Source organism: Liolophura sinensis, chromosome 1 (assembly GCF_032854445.1).
Source record: "Liolophura sinensis isolate JHLJ2023 chromosome 1, CUHK_Ljap_v2, whole genome shotgun sequence".
Classification (NCBI taxonomy): Eukaryota; Metazoa; Mollusca; class Polyplacophora; order Chitonida; family Chitonidae; genus Liolophura; species Liolophura sinensis.
The window spans coordinates 77,143,647-77,166,138 of record NC_088295.1 but is presented as its reverse complement, the minus strand read 5'-3'; the positions used below and the strand labels follow the sequence as shown (position 1 = coordinate 77,166,138).

At 37.6% G+C, this 22,492-nt stretch overlaps 1 protein-coding gene across 1 annotated transcript in view; it reads right to left on the bottom strand.

Annotated features, from left to right (window-relative positions):
- Positions 1 to 12,898: 12,898 nt before the first annotated feature.
- The window catches only part of LOC135464192 (mucin-like protein), a gene marked incomplete at its 5' end in the record, with an annotated part of 36,480 nt that continues 26,886 nt past the window's right edge, over positions 12,899 to 22,492 (bottom strand). The window contains 8 exons of the mRNA XM_064741700.1: positions 12,899 to 15,362; positions 15,970 to 16,048; positions 16,203 to 16,329; positions 16,589 to 16,656; positions 17,656 to 17,746; positions 20,597 to 20,775; positions 21,392 to 21,450; positions 22,210 to 22,322. Of these exons, the coding sequence (XP_064597770.1) occupies positions 15,988 to 16,048; positions 16,203 to 16,329; positions 16,589 to 16,656; positions 17,656 to 17,746; positions 20,597 to 20,775; positions 21,392 to 21,450; positions 22,210 to 22,322 (698 nt within the window). The remainder of the gene's footprint in view (positions 15,363 to 15,969; positions 16,049 to 16,202; positions 16,330 to 16,588; positions 16,657 to 17,655; positions 17,747 to 20,596; positions 20,776 to 21,391; positions 21,451 to 22,209; positions 22,323 to 22,492) is intronic.

Here is a 22,492-nt window from a genome sequence, read left to right as displayed (position 1 = left end):
TGACACAGGATATCATATACAGTTATGGGTATATCCGGTGCGTTCATGTACATGTCAAAACCAAAGTCTCGCTTCGAGGGTTATCGCTGACATGAAGGCTGAGCGACAAGTCAAGCACGGAGAAGACCTTTTTCGGTAGGGAATTCGATACCAGTGATCTACCAATATAGGCCTACATGGACAATTTATGTCCAACAACTATGATTATAAAGACCTGAACGTCCTAGCTAATATCCAGTATAAGTTGAAGCAGGCATGCGTTATATCAAGTCTAATGCTTGTTTGAATTGGCCTGTAGGTTTGTAGGTAACTGTGTTGAAGCGATTCAGTAAGCATTACTTACAAATATCGTAGCTTAAACATGTACTTAGACAATATTGCTGCTAACAAAACTGCTTTATATATTCCCGGCATGAACTACTGCTTAACAACTCCCCTACTAAGTCAGACAACGGATAAAACTGACAAAAAGTTGCTTCCTTAGACAACTCGGCAGCTACTCAAGAAAGTGTTCGGCAATATCAAATTTCCAAGGGTGAATGGAGACATGTCCGCTTAACCTGTAAAAGACTGATTGAAAGTTATTCTCAGAGAATTGTTGCTATGATTTAATGGCAAGGAAGGAAACATATTCATTGTCCTTAAGATGATAATATACTCTTGTTTTTTTCCCATATGTTCACTTATATACAAACACTGCTTGTACTCTTCTCCGAATCTGATGAAAATTGCAGTTGTCCTCTTATCCAGTGATGGCATTTCTCACTCGAATGAATGAAAGCGTAGACATTTATGAAAAAGCCAACAAAGCGATTTTGTCAGCTACACGAAGAAATGTACAGCCATGGAGGACTATTCATGTTGATATTTACCTACAGTATTTAGATTTTCTGTTCACAGATGTTTGCGGAGTGAAAGTAAGTGTACTCAAAATCTGATCGGGTTACCATGGTCTTGCAAAACCTGGCGGCCATTACATGGCACAAAAGAATGTAATTTCTGAATTCAAGGGGACTAAATTATAATTCATATCGCACCTTGACTCAGGTATAGTTATTTAGCCCAAAATGTAACTTAGCTTTATATTTTAATAACTTCATCAACACAGGTTACACTGTCGACCTGTAGTCCACGCGTAACGTGATGTTGAATAACATTACACAAGTCATATTTTTCTTAATAGGTACACAGTGACCAAAGGAATCTGACGTCACATGGTAGTGTGATAACTACACTGCTTAGCTTATCTAAAGTGTTTTCAGCCTCAACATGTGCTGAACAAATAACATCGTGTCTGGGTGTCACTCAGTTCAGAAAAAACACCATTGTTTCGCACAAACTCTCTCCAATTTGGTTTCATTTTCTTTCCTTTGGGTCAGGGCCCACTTAAGCACTTCAAAAGTCAATGACAAACGGTTTATCATAACAATGTATTTAATAAATAAATAAATATTAATATTAATATATATAACTCAAGAATATTTCACCTATACGACAGCTGGTAGCATTATGGTAGGAGAAACGATGTTAGAATAGCTCTGTTACTTACATGACTAGGCAGTAGAAAAAGCAGTTTCATCCAAAGTTCAAAATAAAAGTTAAAAAATTCGGTTTACGATATAACATTATAGTATGGTCCATTCAGGTCACCATAGACTGATGCTGAGCGTTTGAGTGCATTATATCCAAACCGGAAGACAAATAACTAGTGTTTTGTGCGCATGGCTTGACCTAGGTTTTCATCATGCACGCTCAGCTTAAAATGAACCAGTTCTAGAACAGAAATTATGTCACGCGTTAAGTCTGAATGGTAAGAATACCTCAATTTTGAATAAGGCCCAGGACAAAGTAGACGGTGTTTTTAGTGAGCACGTTTAAATAGCCTTAAGGTGTGTAATTTGAACCACGACAGTTATCGCATTTTCCAGAGGTGTGCCCAGTGGTTCGTAACTGAAGCAGTGTGAGACTTTCTCAGACGGAGATAACCGAAGGGGACAACTAACCATAAAATTAAACAGGCTTAAAGAGGCTCTCATCGCCTCTTGACCCAGGGAAATTCTTGCGGGGGTTTCTTTCTTTTTAACACTTCAAGCCGTAAGCTAATCGCCACCCTTCGCTGTGTGAGCCCAGCGTAGATTGTATGATGAAGTGCTATATAAATGCGTGCATTGTCAAGTGAATTGTCGAGATTCAGAAGGTCTTACACAACCAACTGTGAAGTTAACTTCACACTGTGACTTAGTTAGTGCGACTGAGGCAGGAGGAGGTCATATGACCTCACCATGATTTCACGCTCTTGAACATTTCACTTAAATCTCGCGACATTTACTTTAGAGCCAAGCTGGCTCTGCTATAGGGAAAATTAAACTATCTAACACTTAACCCCAACTGTAATATGTTTATCCTTTATTTGACTGATCAATGGGACAGAGAAAACGGAACCCGGATACGAAATACAGGAATTAAACATATGAATGTAACTGTCTGGAAAGGTGCAGACAGTACCGGCGACTAGCTGTGCTAGCTGTGGTAATAGATAAGATTGTTGATCAATGTGCCTATTTCTTTCTCACCCTCAGTGCGTTGTTTTTGGACTGATATGTACGCCTCGGTTAAGATGGTAAATTACCCTAACTGAATTCGGCTCCTGTGGAAATTATTTTTCATCAGAGCTTTGGAGAGTTTGCCACAAGGTACATCAAACCATGTCGGTGTTGATCAAGCTTTAAAGAAATGAACAGAACTAAAATTGAAGATAATTGTCATGGCATGAATGCATTTCCTTAGCATGAACGAATTTTTTATTGAAGAAGACAAGATGGGACCAAAAAGCAAACATATGTAGTCTATTTTTCTGCTACCATTTTCAGTCGTTTCATATGTAAGAAAGTCTTTATTTTCGTTAACTTCAGTTGGTGCTTATCGCAGAACAGAAGATCTATTAACTTATACACTAGAGTGACCAGGTTTAGAGCTGATGGCCTGTCCCAGCCGAGGGCTGGGCACACACTACTCAACGTTATCAACTTGTTACCATTCCACTGCAGTTTCACAATGCATGGTGGACGTACTAACGGGCCTCTCAATGACACCCAAATCGCGGTCAAATAGACCGTTTTCATTACTGTCAAGCTGCAGTACACGCGTACTACATAAATGTGTTATCAGCTTACTTGTCTGTCGTACGGCAGGAAATATTCTTGAGTACAGCATAAAACTCCAGTCAAATAAATAAATAAATAAAGGATGTACAGTAAAGTGCAAGCGAGCACATAGCTTTAGATCGTTATGACCGAGGAAGAGACATCACCTCGTTCAAACATATTTAAATGAACCGTTCAAAATAATCAAAAAAATCATACTTCATTTTTTTCTGTTATTTCATCCAAAAAGATGTGACATTAAACTGGCAATACCGAAAAAACTGTTGGTTCAATTCCAGTTAACCATCTTAGAAAAATATCTGACACGTTACTGTATTAGACTGCATGCCAGTAGGCTGCAAGGTGTTCTTTATCGCCACGAAGGAAGAGCTCATAAGCTTGAACTAGTAACTACAAGCAAGACACCATTTTGAGATCGTTTACAACGATTAAGGCACGAGTAGCCATATTAATGTAGCTGGAATCGGCAAACTTCTAATATTATCCAACCATTCACAATTTTTAACTTTTAAGGTTCGCCAAACACATGTTTCCGACGGTAAAGAACAGGGTCCACTTGGAAGAAACCCTCTTACCGTTAAGAGTACTTAACTACCATGACAACCAGCATTGTAGGCATTACGTCGCCACAAGTTAACTTATCAAACGCAAATTCCTGCCACAGATAATACGTGCGGTTTTCCCTTGCAGATCCACGATGAATGTGCACGGTCTAATGGAAGCAGTCTTTATATACTGAGCTATTCTGGTACTATTGTTGAAGTAAGGAAGGTTATATTTCACCCAACTGTAATATTGTAACTCTATATGAGACAACTGATTAATTTTTGATATATCTGTTCTGACATCGTGTGACCTGGTAACATCTATAGAAACCAGCTATAAAGACTTAGCGTATCTGCGTCGTTAGTTATGAACCATGATGGCTAATGTGGCATGTGAACACCAGTGAATTATGAGCAACATTCTTTTTAACACCATATATAACCTAAGGATTGTTGTGGGTTTCCCTCGGGCCCTGCGCGATTTCTTCCCGCCGTATAAGTGAAACATTTTTGCGTATAAACTCTAGTATGGAGTGGTTTCACTAAATTCACTACGTAAAGAACAACCGGTACAAGTGTATACATTTTCATTCTCTATATTTCTTTCAAGGTACTACTGACCCCATTATCAAAGATGTGGTTGCTGTAACCGGTTAAAATAAAAAGTGAAATACAAAATATAGCGTGCAGCCCCGCCCTTTTCATCTCAACTGCTACAGTTATATGTCAGACACTATTTGAATACATGTAGCTTTAATCTTATTGTATTATTTGGTTAACTTTACAAATAATAATCCCAGATTGTTGAAGGTTATACTATAAGTCGTGTTGGCGTTCCTCGTCGTCTAAATGAATATTTTTGGACTGAGAACGTATAATTTGCAAACGATAAAAGTTAATTCGCAAAAGCACAATGGCACTGACACACAAACAGTATAGCCCCTATATATAGATGAGATCATAGCGTAACCCTTATGACTGGTCAATTATGTGAACTTGTAAACTTGGGGCCTCGATTTTCGTTAAAAAACCACGTTCTTTCACCACATAATTTTTTTTTCTATCCCAAATTTTTTTTTCAGCATGTCACTTTTACAGCTGGGTATTTAACGTCATACTCAAGAATTTTACTGGGGAAAAAGAAGAAAAGTTTTCAGTGATATTAGAGAAAACAAGGAGTGGGAGCCATCAATTTTCAATGATATCTGAAAGAACAAAGTGAAGAGCCATAAGGTTTTAATGATATCTGAGAGAGCAAAGAGAAGCAGATATCAATTATCAGTGACATCAGAATGAAGGGTTAGAAATTGCAGGCATAAAAACAAAATTATTCTTTAAACTCGAAATATTTTCATTTATTTATTTGTTTGGTGCTTTTCGCATTACTCAGAAATATTTCACTTATACGACGGCGGCGAGCATTATGGTGAGAGGAAATCGAGCAGAGAGCGGGGCACACCCTGGGCCATCCGTAGGCTGCTAACAGACCTTACCACGTATGACCGGAGAGGAATTCAGCATGAGCTGGACTTGAACTCGTGCGGACCGCATTGGCGAGAAGCTCCTGGGTTAAAACTCGAAACCTGAAATACTATCCAATGCATGTATCTGAAAGGCGGTTTGATTGCGTTGAACGGTTCGTGCCAATGCATTGGTGCTTAAACAGAATGTTGATATAATGTTCCAAAGTCGCATGACCGGTGTAGGTCGAGCTATAGACACTTAAACTAGCTGTACGTCACAAAACAGAATTTCTTTAATCAATTCCAATTACACCACCGTGTTTTACACCACGTAACTCCCAGTTGCTGCAGGACAGACTGTCCTACTCTCGGTATTGTTCTAAAAAAAATGAACTCGCAAAAACATATAAAATTCAGCTTGGGGCTCCGACTTTTACTAATGTTTAAATATAGAGCATTATCCCATGCCACTTTTTACATGGTCATGTATACATCCCGTGTGGCCTGGATATATAATTTGGTATATTTAAAAAATTGAACAAATTGACACTTTAAATCAGCTAATTAAATTTTTTATGTCACCGTAACAAAAAGTAATTAAAGCTGTCACCTTCCTTACGGCGATACCAGTGACAAAGCATCAACGCCGAACTGAATGTCAAATAAGAAAACACTATGAAAGTAATACACTAAACAAATTTGCCACGACCGGAGAAATTTGGCTTTGGCAAACATCTGTTTATGAACAGATGACTACTGTAGCGGAATTTAAGGAAGTAGGATTTAGGAAATAAATTTAACGCAGGGAAGTTTCATATATTCATTTCTTAATGAATTTTCACGGAAGCTTTGTTAAGATCGTCATCTGAGGCTATACTAATTAATTTACAAAGTCAATATTTTGACAATATAGCGTTCATTTATTCTTGTGGGAAGTTTTAAACTTACGTTTATTTGTTTCATGGACGAGTGATGTTGTTATTTTATGGGCGTTCCTACATATTTGGGATAATTATAAGTATTTTTCAGCAATGTAATGATGGTAATGTAGAAGTTACGAAATTCTATGCCACTGCCTTATCTGGAAAATATTTACCTTCTATTTTCGTTCTTGTTTCAGACATAAAATATGACATGCATTGTCCTCAGTTCAACCTCGAAAGCAGAAGTTTGTGTTGCCGCCATTTTTGTACATTTATGGTCATTAGGATGTCTGTAGAACCCGAACTTAGAGGCTTTTAGAAAGCGGACCAGGATTTTCCCACCACAGTTTGAAAACGAATTTATCATTTAATACCCTTGTGTGGAAATTGCTTATACTTTTTGAGTAATATGGATAAAAATATGGACTTTTCAGACACTGACATTTACATTTTGGCTCCAAACAAAGCCATTTTTTTGGAGTTCTTGGCTGCGATCGCGATGATCATCGTGTCATCTGTGTTTATAAACTGTCAAAAGTGTCTCTTGTGACCAATCCGAGTCTCCTGATTCGGTTCATGGCTCCTCCTACACCATGTGGAAATCTATAAATAGGCGAATTTTTCAGCGTCTGCAGATGGCCTTGGAATTTGCCGAGAGTAGTCACCAAATTGCTGATAAGCATTCGCAGTAAGTAGCTATTTTATTAAGAGTGGGAAAATTCTTGTACCGTGAATTGGGAAATAGTCCCAGTATCGGCAAAAGTGATTTGTGATCCAGTTTGAGAATTCAGAGACAGTTGACAGTTGACACTTGGTGGGAATCAGTCCCAGGACGCCGGGAATACAGTGTCAAAAATCTGGGAATTTTCCCAGTCCCAAAATTCTGGGACTCATCAGTCTCACGATAACTGAGAATCCAGCTCCAGTGCCATGCAAGTAGAAATTATCTGAGATATCAAAAGTGGACCACAGTGGATTATATGCCAGAATAAATCAATTGAACTTTGGCATCATAATTTGAGACAAGAGTCTTGTAAGACTTTGTCCCATATGACACTTAACTGAGATTCTGTCCCATATGACACTTAACTGAGATTCTGTCTCATATGACACTTAACTGAGACTCTGTACCATATGACACTCAACTGTTTGGTACTTGTGTCAAGTGCTGGTTCCTCCCTCGTCATAATAAATATTTATCATCTGATTCAATGAAAATCTGTTGTTGGAGAACTTTCATTTCGTACAGGAATTTCAAATCTCATGCGTAAGTCATACTGGATAATAGCCCGAGTTCAGGGAATGTTATGAAATCGGATCCAAATAGTAGCGGCGTCTCCGAGTTCAGGGGAAAGAATCCTGATTGGTTTGTTCATTTAACAAGCTTCGCTCGCCACGTTGAATATCAAACAGGATTAAAGTGATTGAATGGTGTCGCACTCATAGGTACCTGCATGCTTGAGAAGACATCATAAGAAACAAAAGCACATAAGACAAATACCAACAACATCTGAACCGCTACACTACGAATAGCTCGATTTAACGGCAGAAGTACATAGACAATGGGCAATTCAACAAATTCGACATGCATGTACGAACTGTAACAGTATTCCTCCAACTTATGCAGAAAAAGCATGACAAAAATGAAAAATAATCAAATGGTTTTGAACCCCACACTACCAGATATAATATACAATGCGTCCAGCGCTGAAGACCACCACAACGTCTTGACCGCCATTTGACGTTTCCAAAGTTAACCAAAAACAGCCCAAATTTGCCTCATAACCTTGATCTTAAAATCACCAAATTTCAACAACATCCAGTGAAAACTTTTCCCTTTACACCTCTTAAAGCTTTCAAAATGCTTTCAAGAAAACGGAAGAAAAATAGTAAATATTCAGAACGATTTCATGTCCCGGCACAGAGTGCTTGACCTCATAAATATGTTTGATGCACCGTTGCGACTAACAAGCCCTAGGTCACAATTGCCAAGCGGAACGTCCATAGTAACTTATACTCAAGGGACATGTCACTATGGCAAGTGCACTGATTGGTTAATGAACTTGTTGTTCACGGAAATCGACGGTGCTGTATTCCTTCCTGATAGTGGTATAGCCGATACTCTATGTCGTTTCAGACATGTTTTGTAGGTTACAAAATAGTAAGGTGTAACGAAAGGGTTTTTTGGGGAGTCAAAAAGATTTGTGCGAATTTTGTGTTGAGATAAACGTTTAGAAATGAATCAATGGCAGTTTATACCGTGACATCAGACATGAAATAAAATGTAATGGACATGTTACAAAATATTTGTCTATGTGTAACTCCATACGACAAGGATGTATTAGATCTGCATTATTAAATGTTTTGACTGTAGGACATGTCTTTGATGCACCTAGGAGATCTTCTTTATAAGGGCGTATATTAGGTATCTAAAGCCTGAATAGTGAATCTGTGGTTCTCCGACATGGTGAATTTATAGTTCTCCGACATGCTGAATTTACACCGTGGATTTTGACTGAACAAATTTCGGTGTAATTCTGTTGGCACTTGTTTACGTGCATTCTCAGCTGTCGAATGTCAAGCCGAAGTCAAACGTATTCGCCATGCCTGGGGTACCGTTAAATGTAACAAAAAGGGTATGCAAGTAAACAGAACTTTTTGTAGGGCCCAGCAAAAAGGAAAAATCCACAATGTTAAAAGCTCAGTTAATTTAGAACGATTTTCTCCGTTGTCTCTGCCAAAGACTGTGATTAACGACCTAAATTCCGCTGTAGTGGGAATATCTATGCTGGAAGAGAGCGTCCAAACAGGGTTATTTTGGCGCAACTTACCGAAGATTAAATCAAAGTTGTTATGATTATATCACAAAGCATTGAGCAAAGAATGATATTTTTACCTAGACAGATGGAGCAATCAGAACATTTTATGTAAATCATTCTTGCATTCTTATGACTCATGATGAGTCTTTTCTAAAACTCCTTTTAAAAAGTGCTTCAAACATTTGGTCGGATTTTTTAGGGCAATAAGTGGTTCGCGCACACAACCAGGGCAATATGAACGCTCTTTTTATGAACCTCATCATTGATTCAAATGGGAAGATTTTATATCCAGATAAACAACAAAATGCTTTCACGTGTCTTGTTTGATTGTTCTTTATTTACGAGCAAACAATCTTCGTCTAGACGAAGAACATGCTCTGTTATTACGTTAGCTGTACCTGATTCTCCGGTAATTAAATTACACATAGCTTACAACAAAAGAGATATTCTTTATCATTTAAGGGTATTTTCACAGGTTAACCAGTAAAATCGTTATTATGAAAAAACACGACAATTTTGTCGTTTATTATTGTACATAAAGTATTTTGCCTGTCATTGCCATCAGCGTTTCTTATCTTTAGATAATTATATCTTTTGAGTAATTCCGGACAAAAGGGTTGTCTCTCAGAGAAACCGGTAGAAAGTCGGCCGTTAGTCTGGAAAATCAAGCATAAAGCTGTTTAGATTTGGATAAGTAGATACCAGCTTTTGTGTGCTTTGTTATATGCACACAAAAGATATCATCTGCCTCGTCAATCTGTAATTTGTTTGCCTCTAAAAGAATGTATTTCGTAATTTTGGTAGGACAGGTTGATTCCTGATAATACATTTTTGGTTCCAACGGATTTTTTTTATATTTCATTTATTTATTTATTTGATTGGTGTTTTACGCCGCACTCAAGAATATTTCACTTATACGAAAATAGGCGGTTATTGTGGGAGGAAACCGGACAGAGCCGGGGGAAACCCACGATTATCCGCAGGTTGCTGAAAGACCTTCCCACTTACGGCCGGAGAGGAAGCCAGCATGAGCTGGACTTGAAGCCATAGCAATTGCATTGGTGAGAGGCTTCTGGGTTATTACGCAGCGCTAGCGCGCTAACCAACTGAGCTACGGAGGCCCCCTTTAATATTTCATAAATATATTATTTCGACAATAAATGTTATTATTTTTTAGTTAAAATGTGTTTTCCTTAAAGCCCAGTCAATCAGTACTGGAAATATCTGTGTGTTTGGCTGATCGTCCTGCAGAGTTTCCGGTGAGTTCACATATATTTAAGCAGTCGTCTGTATAGAGCATCTCACGGATGATTACGCAATATTTGTCTATTTGGCATGCCCTCAGTTCATATCGCTGTCTATGTGCCAGTAGCCATAAGTTATAATAGTTTCTTAATAAGCCAATAAGCCTTTTTACAACGACAGTCACATCTCTGTATCTGGGAATGCCATTTTGAACGTAGATTATAGTACTGGATACATTGTAAATTTTCAACCCAACTGCCTAACCACTCCCACTGAACATACTAGAAATGTCCTCATGTTCTGTGATATACAAGTCGACAGTGTTTGAATTATGGGATTGTATCATAATGTGAAACAATGGGGTATAGTTAGCTGAGACGATGGGGTATAGTTAACTGAGACAATATCAGAGGTTTTGTTTTCTACCACGTTTTACCAGGTTTTACAGTTCGATGGGTACCATGGCACGTTGTGTTTGATGTTTAATACGAAGCTGGATCAAATTTATTTATCTATGCCTACTTTGTATGTGACTATTGTTTCACGCAATTACTTAGGATTTTTCCATTTTCTCACTACAATGTCGGTCAGTTTAATGAGTGGAAACCAATGACTTTTGGCAAGTTACTGACGTATTTTCCCACGAGACATACAGATATGTGCACCAAATTCGTGGAAGACAAGTGGTCTTCAACAAACGTTATGCTGCGAAAAAGGTTACACGAATGCCGTCGGCTGCTTATTGGAACCAAGACAGCTTAAGCAGTGAGAAGGATAGAATCTACACATTTTCTGTCCAAGGCCGGTTGAAAAGCAAGCACGTCTAACCACCCAATTTGCGTGAAAAGGTGATGAAAAGATAGCCCTACTAATGCTAGCTCTGGGTCACATAATCATGGTAAGTGCTGGCCTGTCCGTGCCACATGATGGATAAATGATGCTATAGCCTAAACACACTGTGTTTTGTCGAGATTTGCAACATGGCCCCCTTTATCGTTCACGCCCAAACTTGTGTAACGAGTTCAGCGCATTTCAGCGGAGGTTTGGTTATTTGTGTAATGTTTTGAGGATTTAGTCTTTCAAACAGCGTTACCTGTAAGTTTTTTTTATGATAAGGCAAACTGTGTGAGTCAGATATGGAGCACGCCCCTCTGAAAGCAAATATTCGCATTGTGAGTGCACCCAATACATTACACAACATGATTAATCAAATATTCACCAGGCCCACTCAAACGATTTTTTTTTGCTTTCTGTTCGCAGCCTACCGAGAGATAATGTTTGTGTCACGCGCCTAAACGCTATGACATATATATAATTTTTTTCAAGATATCATGTCTCTTTGCCTTTGTGACCAGCACGCACTGGTAGGTCCACATATCTATATGCTGATAGGCTCGGGTGCCACGGCTCCTCACAGTACCGTCACACAACTGACCTTTAACCACCAAATAATAAAAAAAACAAGCAGCATTTCTGTTGAAGTTCTAGTGTTGTTCTTGGCAGCTTTTCGTCATATTTTTTTATCTAGTAATGCGCGTGAGTTTATCTTTCAAGGTTTTACATTTCATGATACGCTAACTTTTTTCATGATAAGCTCACTTTTCCAATGTAGTTTCATGAGTTTAACTGGCAAGATACTGGCAAACTTCCTCACGACAGTATTGAAATGTCATATTGCCATATCGAAAAGTCGTGTGGTACGAACCACCCCGCCAGGGTGTAGATCCTTTATTCATTTAGTCACCACGCTCACCATAAGCAATAAGGGCGAAGTATTCAGAAATTCTTTGTCCCAAATATATAAGTTTATATCGAATTTTATATAACCTAAAAACTTAAAAACTAGTTGGCATTTTAGCTTGTCTGCCACGCATTTTTAACAAAAGGATTTGTAACAGGCCACGCACGATTTATTTGCACCACCACGGCGTCTTATCACAAGAGTGGGACTAACAGCCTACGGTATAACGCCGGTCATACCAATGGTCTTGTAGTTACAGCAATTGCCTTAAGTTAAAGAGCGAAATTTAACGACTGATTTTAAAATACTCAAAATACCACCCTGGCCTTCTAAGCATAAAGCTCAGCATTCACTGGAATTATTTTATGTTCTAGGTGTCCGTTGAGGTGTCATGTTTAGTATCATATTATGGCATTATGATCCAGTTGGGCTGCACATGCTATAAGTAGGACAGAAATATAAACTTATAGGTAGACATTAACACCATATTACCGAAATAATACTGAAAGCTAACTGACGACTCTTTTACTTCGTTAGTTTAAATGTTTGGGAAAGCGATGGAAATGTGTCAAATCTTTTTTGCTCTTTAATTTAAAAATTTATACTATTTATTGAATAACACCACACTTCAAGTTTACTTTCTGTGGGGTCTGAGTGAGAAGATGCCACAACAGTTATATCACAATCATTTGTAATCATTTATTTTTTCTATTGGTTTTTTACACGTTAGTCAAAGACATTTCTGGGCCTCGATAGGTTGAGGGGGCTAGCACACCAACCCAGCACCATAGCCCAGGAGCCTCCCACCAATGCGGTCGCTATGAGTTCAAGTCAAGCTTATGTTGGTTTCCTCTCCGGCCGTGCGTGGGAAGCCCCCCCCCCCCCCCAGCAACCTGCGGATGGTTGTGGATTTCCCCCAGGCTCTGTCCGGTTTCCTCCCACCATAATACTAGCCGCCGTTGTATAAGTGAATATTCTTCAGTACACCAATCAAACAAATAAATAAATCAAAGACATTTTATGTATTTAGGATTGGGAGTGCTCAAGGAAGCTTTTCAGAGAGCGGGCTGTGGTGTAAAGGTTATATAGATGGTTGCTTTCAATCGCTGGGACACACGAGATGCAGGTTTGCAACCGGCCTTGGGCAGGGAATTTGTAGATCTCTCTGCTCTCAGTAATAGGAAACTGATCACAGCGGCCAGCAGAACCCCAAGAAAGCCACTGAAAGAGTTCAAGGTCAGAGGGGAAAACATATACATAAATCTGTATGTTCTTCAAATCTGAGATGTGCTGTGATTTGACCGTCATATATAAATGAAGAATTCTTCAGTGCTGCGTACACCTTTCTAATAAATATAAAAACCAATCCAAAATTCATCTAGTTCACAGGAGCCTTCTGTTTCAGAGTTCATGTCTGAGTTTACCATTATAGAGTACCACAGCAAACAGCTGAGAAATGTTCCCTCTTTCTAGAAGACAATCTGTAGTGACGATCCGGTAAGGAAATTTGTATGAGCACAGTGGCTGTAAGTTTTTAGAGATACGCTGCAAGCAATGTATGTACAACTGAGCAGCCAGATCTAGATGAATTAACTACATTGGTGGACAATCATACAACTCGATAAACAAATCCTACTTAAGATGCAAATAAGAAATTGTCCATATGTTAATTCGAGATGATCTTGTGAAAAGTGTTTACTATTACACCAGAAAATGTCTAGTGGACGAACGGACAGATGGATTGACATCACAAACCACAAATGTTGTATTAATCACAGTGAGGTGTAGGCAATTACAGTCAGTTACAACGAATTAACGGCATATCTGGTTAACTGGTTTACATTTTATCTCTTTTTCTGCAGCTTCTTCACCAAGTATCGTCACTTTCCTGTTTTCCTGAAAATTAATTACTGACATGATTTCATTTACTATGAATTCATGAATTAAATGCTTCACAATATGTAAAGGGGTTAACCTATGTGAAGGATATCTCTGTTTAGGCTTAAATATACTCAAGGAAAGGTCTTAATTGTAATAATAAGGTAATAATTAATTTAATTATTATTTAATGATTTCATTGTTGTTTCACACCATACACAAGAATGCACATGTAACGTTTGAATCGGTCTGAAGTCTTGTGCTTACTAGTGCCCATATGAATTTCAAATGCTACATTAAATAAATCATTCGAGATATCTGATTTCTACCGTTTATTATAAATTCTGAACATGTTTGTTTGCCTTCTGAGTGATATTCAAATACTTGACTTTTTATGAAAGTCTTCTGCAGTTTAAAACACGCAATGTAAAACATGCATATGAACAACCTGTTTATTCTTGTTAATTTATTCAGGCCTCCCTGGGGCAAAATATAAACACTAATTGTCAAGCATGGGAAGAGGTGGTATATAAAATATACGTAAACTAGTCCTGATGGCGGACTGTAAAAGTCCCTAAAACTTGGTCCCTTAACATTGTTTTCACGGAATGTTTAATAAATGTGATAACAACACAGCATTTTAAGTAATTTTAGACCAATGACGTCGAATAAATTCCAATTAACATCCCTGCATCCTTTTAAAACTATGTCAGCTTTTGCCATGGTAGTTGGGAGCGCCTGAGAAAAAAAATAATATTCAAATACTTGACTATTTATAAAACAAACTTCTGCAGTTCTAAAACATGCAGGCGATAAGAAAACAGGTTACACAATAAAGAAATGCCTTTTTTCAAAGTTTGTAACGCTAAGACAAAGGGCAGGTTACACGCATTTCTAGAGGACACATTTTGGAAATGCGTTTCACATTTTTGTATAACCATGGAAAATATCAAAATTTATATATAGAAACAATACAGTTACCAAAACTAAGAATAGAAAACATGACACAAAAATCGTAGGAATAGCAAGTTTCCTAAACACACACATATTTTTTTTTACACAAACCTATATTTTTGTAAACATACATATATAATTGATTTATAGTAAGCCTTTTGCATTTCGATGAAGTGTCAAAATTTGTCCAATTTCTCACTCTGATACAAAACACTCTAAGTTTTGTGGACTTTTGAAATGCCTCCCCCCCTCCTTAAAAAGGGTCCATCAGATTGAATTATTCCACAAAAACACCAAATACAAAGTTAAATGTAATACTTTCAACGGTATTCATATTGTGTGGATACTTTCTAGAAAACGAAAGCATTGTCAAAAAGTAATAAAACAAAATCAATTTCTTATAATGACACCAATATGTCCATAAAACACGGCAAATAGTCGGCAAACAGTCAGAATATGACATTGTTTATTTTTTATATAACTTATTTCTAAGATAACGTCAACGCTATGGAAGAACACTGTAAGTAGATGGCGACGACGAAATAGAGGTTATCCAGGTACCAGACCTTTCATCTGCAGTTAAGGCACTGCGCGATTACCTCCCGCTTCGTCCACTCCACACATATTCCCCTAAATCAGATAGAAATAGATTCGGCTTCGTTAGATGATCAAGACACATGTGATTTAAGTTTTAATACTCGAGCAAAGTCCAAAGTGTCTTATCCAGAGCAGCGTAACTACTTGTAAGTATGATATTTATACGAGAAGACTGACATTTCTAACATTAACGGAGTCCGAAGAGCGGCCTGAAAAGCCAGCTTTTGGTTGAGGTACATTAACAGACTTGTTCGGATTAACTGTTTAAACAACATAGTTAGCTCCCCTTACATGGATGTTTCATCATTTTGTGGCGCTATAGCTTAAACAACAACATTTAGGAAAAAGTTACGGGAACTATGACTTACCAAGTTTTGTGACTGTGCACACCTCGATTGTAACCTGTGCTTGTTTGTGATTGAAAATATAATACTTATTTCATACACGAAAACGACAAGTGATATAATTATTGTTGCCTTTGAATTTAAACAGCTATAGCGTGGGACGATTTCCAACATAATGGCATTTGCAAAATGAACCTAAGGTCGCAAATCTCAACCCTTGATTGATCCCCATCGTGGGATCTGTATATATGGCAATTAAAACTCATGAAAGTGAGAAATGATCTTTCGAGGCTTACCATTATATGCTGGATTGTTTAGGTTGGTGATACACGAGACGATCGTCTTCCGTTCAACGACCCTTTCGATCCAGTTAGTCTAATAAATGAAAAGTAGACACACAAGTCTGATAAAATGTATAAAGAAATAACATATATAACGAAAAAAAGTGTATCACAAGATTTAAAATTTTTTGACAAGACTTGAAGAAAAAATTAATAATTGCAAAAAGAAATGGTAAAAATTTACGTACGGCTGTCTGGCGGATATAGTTGTCACTTCACCGCTGCCTTTGGCCCAGGGCTTTTTGACCATCAGGAAAATGATCACAGCGCACAGTAGAGCCCCAAGACCGATGCCCAAACCTAGTCCAAGGGCCACTGAAAAAAATCCAAGGTCAGACGAAAAACTTTATAAAGTGCGAAAAATTCAGCCCATGTAAATACATCATGGAAAACATGATTATTTGGAGATCTTGTGAGAAGTGTTCACGATTACAACAGAAAATCTCTTGTGGATGAACGGACAGACGGCCTGAGAGCACAAACAGCATATGTTGTATTAACTACATGAAGGTTTAGTCAAATACAGTCAGTTACAACAACTGGATTGTTAGCGATGTGTGGTATACTGGCTTACAGCTTATGTCTCGTTCTGCACCTTCTCCTTCTCCTTCTTGTTCTTCCTCCACAAACGTTGTCCCTTCCCTGTTAGAAAATGAATTACACATTACTGACATCATCTGGCTTACTACAGGTCAAGAACAAGGCAAGGAATTAAATACTTCACAATATGTAAAGGAACAATTTTACATTTTTTTCATTTGTACGGGGTTAACCTATGTGAAGGATATCTCTGTTTAGGCTTAAATATACTCAAAGAAAGGTCTTAATTGTAATAATAAGGTAATAATTGATTTAATTATTATTTAATGATTTCATTGTTGTTTCATTGTTGTTTCACACCATACACAAGAATGCGCATGTAACGTTTGAATCGGTCTGAAGTCTTGTGCTTACTAGTGCCCATATGAATTTCAAATGCTACATTAAATAAATCATTCGAGATATCTGATTTCTACCGTTTATTATAAATTCTGAACATGTTTGTTTGCCTTCTGAGTGATATTCAAATACTTGACTATTTATGAAAGTCTTCTGCAGTTTAAAACACGCAATGTAAAACATGCATATGAACAACCTGTTTATTCTTGTTAATTTATTCAGGCCTTCCTGGGGCAAAATATAAACACTAATTGTCAAGCATGGGAAGAGGTGGTATATAAAATATACATAAACTAGTCCTGATGGCGGACTGTAAAAGTCCCTAAAACTTGGTCCCTTAACATTGTTTTCACGGAATGTTTAATAAATGTGATAACAACACAGCATTTTGAGTAATTTTAAGGCAATGGCGTCTAATAAATTCTAGTTCACATCATTTTGAAACTATTTCAGCTTTTGCCATTGTGGCTGGGAGCGTCTGAGTTACCTTTTTTCAAGCATGTGCATATTTTTACAAGCATTTTATAGTAAGAATAAAATCCTAATGTAGGTAAATTAACATGAGGCTGGATTTCAGCTTTACATGTGACCATCTGCCAGCTATCACGCTGTCGTCTCTGGATTTACCCTAAAGGCTGTAGTCTTTCATACTGAAAAAAAAGAACAGATTCCGGAAGTGGATAGAACATTATTGTTACTCACGGGTGGCATTCGACCACACCCTTCCCTTCGTAACAGACGTCGTTAAAGCCACACGGTTCAGCAGCACAAGTCAGGGTGTCTGTCACAAGAACTACAAACAAACACATATTATCACAAAGCCTCATAGATGACCCTTTGGAAATCAAACGTAAGTTTGACGTTAAAAAGTTAATACGTAACTGATGTGGAAAGTCTAGAGAAAACAGACTCTAGAGACCACTTGTAAGATTATAGCGCTTTTTTGAAATTACAGAGGACCGCTTGACAAACGGATATGCACGGATAAATTTCAGTACAGTATGTGTATTAAACAGCCTACAGACCGCAAGATATAAACTATGAATATGACTATGTGCAGTTGTCCCTAACTTCATACTTTATGTGCGTAGAGAAGTTGAGACGGCGCCTGACAATTCTACAACCTAAATTTGTGATTTTCACTTTCACCGTTCTTCTCGATTTATAAATGCATTTGGAATGTCGGTGTGTTGCTCTAGTGGGCTATTTTTGTAACAAAACGCCCAATAATGTTGACATGCAGATGACATATTGATTGTGACATCTGATACACAGTGTGATTGTGACAGCTGATATACTGTGTGACTGTGACAGCTGATGTACTGTGATTGACATTTGATATACTGTGTGATTGTAACAGCTGATATACAATGTGATTGTGACATCTGATATACTCTGTGATTGTGACAGATGATATACCATGTAATTGTGGCAGATGATATACTACTTGATTGTGACAGACGATATACTGGGAGTTTGTGACAGATGATATACTATGCGACTGTGACAGCTGATGTTCTGGGAGACTGTGAAAGCTAACATACTTTGTGATTGTGACAGATGATATAATATGTGATTGGGACAGGTGATATACTATGTGATTGTAACAGATGATATACTGGGAGATTGAGACATCTGATATACTGTGTGATTGTGACAGCTGATATACTATGTGATTTTGACAGGTAATACACTGTGTGATTGTGACATCTGATATACTGTGTGATTGTGACATCTGATATACTGTGTGATTTTGACAGGTGATATACAGTAAAATTGTGACAGCTGATATATTGTGTGATTGTGACAGCTGATATACTATGTGATTTTGACAGGAAATATACTGTGTGATTTTGACAGGTGATATACTGTGTGATTGTGACATCTGATATACTGTGCGATTTTGACAGGTGATATACAATATGATTGTGACAGCTGATATACTGAGTGATTGTCACAGTTGACATTATGTGTGAATGTAACATTTTATATACTCTGTGATAGTGACAGATCATATACCATGTAATTGTGGCAGATGATATACGATATGATTGTGACAGGTGATATACTGTGTGATTGCGACATCTGATGTTCTGTGTTATTTTGACATGTGATATACTGTGTGAGTGTGACATTTGATGCACTGTGTGATTGTGACATCTTATATACTGTGTGATTGTGCCATCTGATACACTGTGTGACTGTGACATTTTATATACTGTGTGATTTTGACAGGTAATGTACTGTGTGACTGTGACATCTGATTGTAACCAATATATACTGTGTGATTGTACCGACAATATACCTTGTGGCTGTGACATCTAATTATACTGTGTGATTGTGACAGGTGATATACTGTGAATGTGACATCTGATAAACTGTGTGACTGTGACATCTGATATACTGTGTGATTGTGACAAATGATATACCGTGTGATTGTGACATCTGATAAACTGTGTGACTTTGACAGGTGTGATTGTGACAGACTATATACTGTGTGATTGCGACAGCTGATATACTGTGTACTTGTGACAGCTGAAGTTTCCCGCGAGAAAATTTAAGTGCTATGTGAAAGAGATAAATAACAGTGAAAAGGATATTGAATTTACAAACTGTGGAAAGATCTTTATGTTTAGCCTCAAAATGTGGTAATAACAAATTGAGGTGGTATAGTCATGCACGTATTAAAGGAGAAGAAAACATAGAAATTACCAGATGAAATGGCATGAAAACGTATTTGCAAATACGGTCTTTTATATATTTAGAAATATTTTTCTTGCTTTTTTTTCTGTCAAGAGAGAAGGGTATTTGAAAATATTTTTGATGGTGGGTATTTGGACCACCTTTTGGTATGTATCGTCTCTACATAATAATGTTATAAATAAGGACGTGATGCATCATTAATAAATTTTTTAAATGTAAATTTGTTCTTTACGCCAAAACAACTACATTCAATCGGAATTGTGATAATATTTATGAATATATCAAAATTATAAATATGATCCAAATTGAAAACATTTGTTAGCTGAAAAGATCAAATTCTAGTGCAAATGTTTCATCCTCATTTATAAACGGTAAGACATTACACACACACACACACACACACACACACACACACACACACACTTTAAAGTGTCCTTTTCTCTTTAGAGGAAAATCGAAAACGAATTAAGAGTGTGCATACAGTGTCACGGTCGCCGCGTCTGGCACATATGGCTTAATGCATTCATGTAGCTGCGGCTCAGTGAGACAGCTGCAATAGTAGTACTTTCTACATTCATATTTCGACCTATAGCTTACAGATTAGACTATAAAACAGAGCAGCCTTTCTATTCTCTACCCACTAGAGGTCCACCAGCTGCCAACCCATATTTAAAATCTCTCTTAAAAAGAAATATTATATTGTATTTAATTGATTTTTTAAGTTGAGTCGATCTGATTTGATTTCATTCACTAAAAGTTTACGCTTGGCTATGTTATCCTACAAGGAGTTCCACTTAACAATAAAATGACCATCACCGCCTTTATTTATGAACTGTAAAATGAAAGAATCACAAAAAACCTTGGTGAATAAATGAAATGATGCCTTTTTATCATCTTAAGCAAAACTATACGTAAAGAGAAAATTAAGAACGGTACTAACATTCATTCCCCTGGCTTGTGATGAGGACGGGCACCTCCTCCACTTTCACAGATTTCCCTCCTACTGTAATCGTGTTGGTGGTATAAGCTGAGTTCAAAGCCACCATTACACCTTTGGTCTGGTCAAGACTGGCCTGGATAGAGAACACCACGTCGTGGAGTGCTACGACGGAGCCGGACCTGAGACGTAGAAGCGATCCTGAGTCAAAATCTCTAACAAAATAATTTCATGGTCCAGTGTTCACAGTTCAGATCACACAGGAGAGAACATGAAACCCAACACAACTGCGGGTACAAGTCATCTATCAACCTTGATCTTCGCTTACTTGACTTATTTGTATGGAAACAATTTTTCCTTCACGAGCAGCTTTTGATATCATACAAACCTGGATGCCACGAAGAACTAAGGGTCATGCAGATATTCACTCAGAATACACATAGTTACATCCAGAAAAATGAATTATATATATTTAAAAAAAAATTGCATCATTATAAAATTGCTGAACGTTAAAGCCAAATTATTCAAAATGGATATGAATGAATTGGCCAAGGTCATTTGTATAACTTAAACTGAACGAATGTAACATCATGGGATAGTCTGACAAATATTCATGCCATTTTTACACCAACAATTGATGACGAAATCTTGTACGTTAAATAATCATCGTAACTAAGAGCAAACACCTCATTAAGCAGACGAAACGGCAATTTGCTGCATGCACGTCACACGACAGTCACAGTGTCTAATCATGAGTTTTATACTAAATATAGGGAGTTAATTCATACTCATACTTACTCCAGCTTAGTGACGAGGACAGTGGAGAAGTTTGGAACGTCTTTATAAATTATCCTCAGCTGAAATGTAAGTTTATACAAGCTCATAGCCATGTTTTGAAGTGCAGAGGATAGTTTGACAAAGGGACATCAATGGTTAAATGTCATTACAGTATATGAATCAGGGAAACAGGTACAAATGCATTTTCGGAAAAATACTTATATTTGGATTAAATTCATTATTTGAATGATTTATTTATTTATTTGATTGATGCTGTACTCAAGAATATTTCACTTATACGACGGCGATCAGCATTATGGTGGGAGAAAAGCGGGCAGAGCCCGGGGGAAACCCACGACCATCCGCAGGTTGCTGACATCATTATTTGAAAGTGACGAACATGACACACTATGTTGTATTGGAGACCACGCAAATACATCCATGACATACTTCTAAATCACAGGCTAGGTGCATACCTACAAGCATAGTACGACAAGAAACACCCTTCTACCTTAATGATGATAATCCATCCTACTCATTAAAGATTAAGTCCAAGGTGACAAGCGTCTCATCAAAAGTCCATTTTACGTTGAGGAATGGCATTCCAAATCGGATGGCTTGATGAACCACAGAGTCAAATATACAAGAGAAGAGCTGAATGTTATTATTTACTTCTTTTCTTGATTGGTGTTTCACGAAGCACTCAGGAATATTTCATTTATCCAACGGCGACCAGGATTATGGGACGAAGCTGGGCAGAGCCTATGGAAGAGATGTGTTGTGTTAGCATCCTAACTACTCAGCCGCGGGTCAGCTCACTGAACGTTGAATCTACTTACCGCTTCCTGGATGTCGTAGACCATCTTCTTGTATTCATCTGTGTATTTCATCGTTAGGGACTTAGTGAACTCTAAATCAAACGTTATCTTGGCTTTAACCCGGTATCTCTCCACTGTCAAGAACAGATTAAGATGGCGTGATGACAGTTTAAACTATTACAATTAGAAGATTTGCTTAACAAATTAGTGAGATGTGTCTTAATCAAGGCATCCATAAAAATATGCTGAAATCCATAGCATACGAGACAGAAATGGAGATGAACAGTATTCAAAAGGCTTCTGG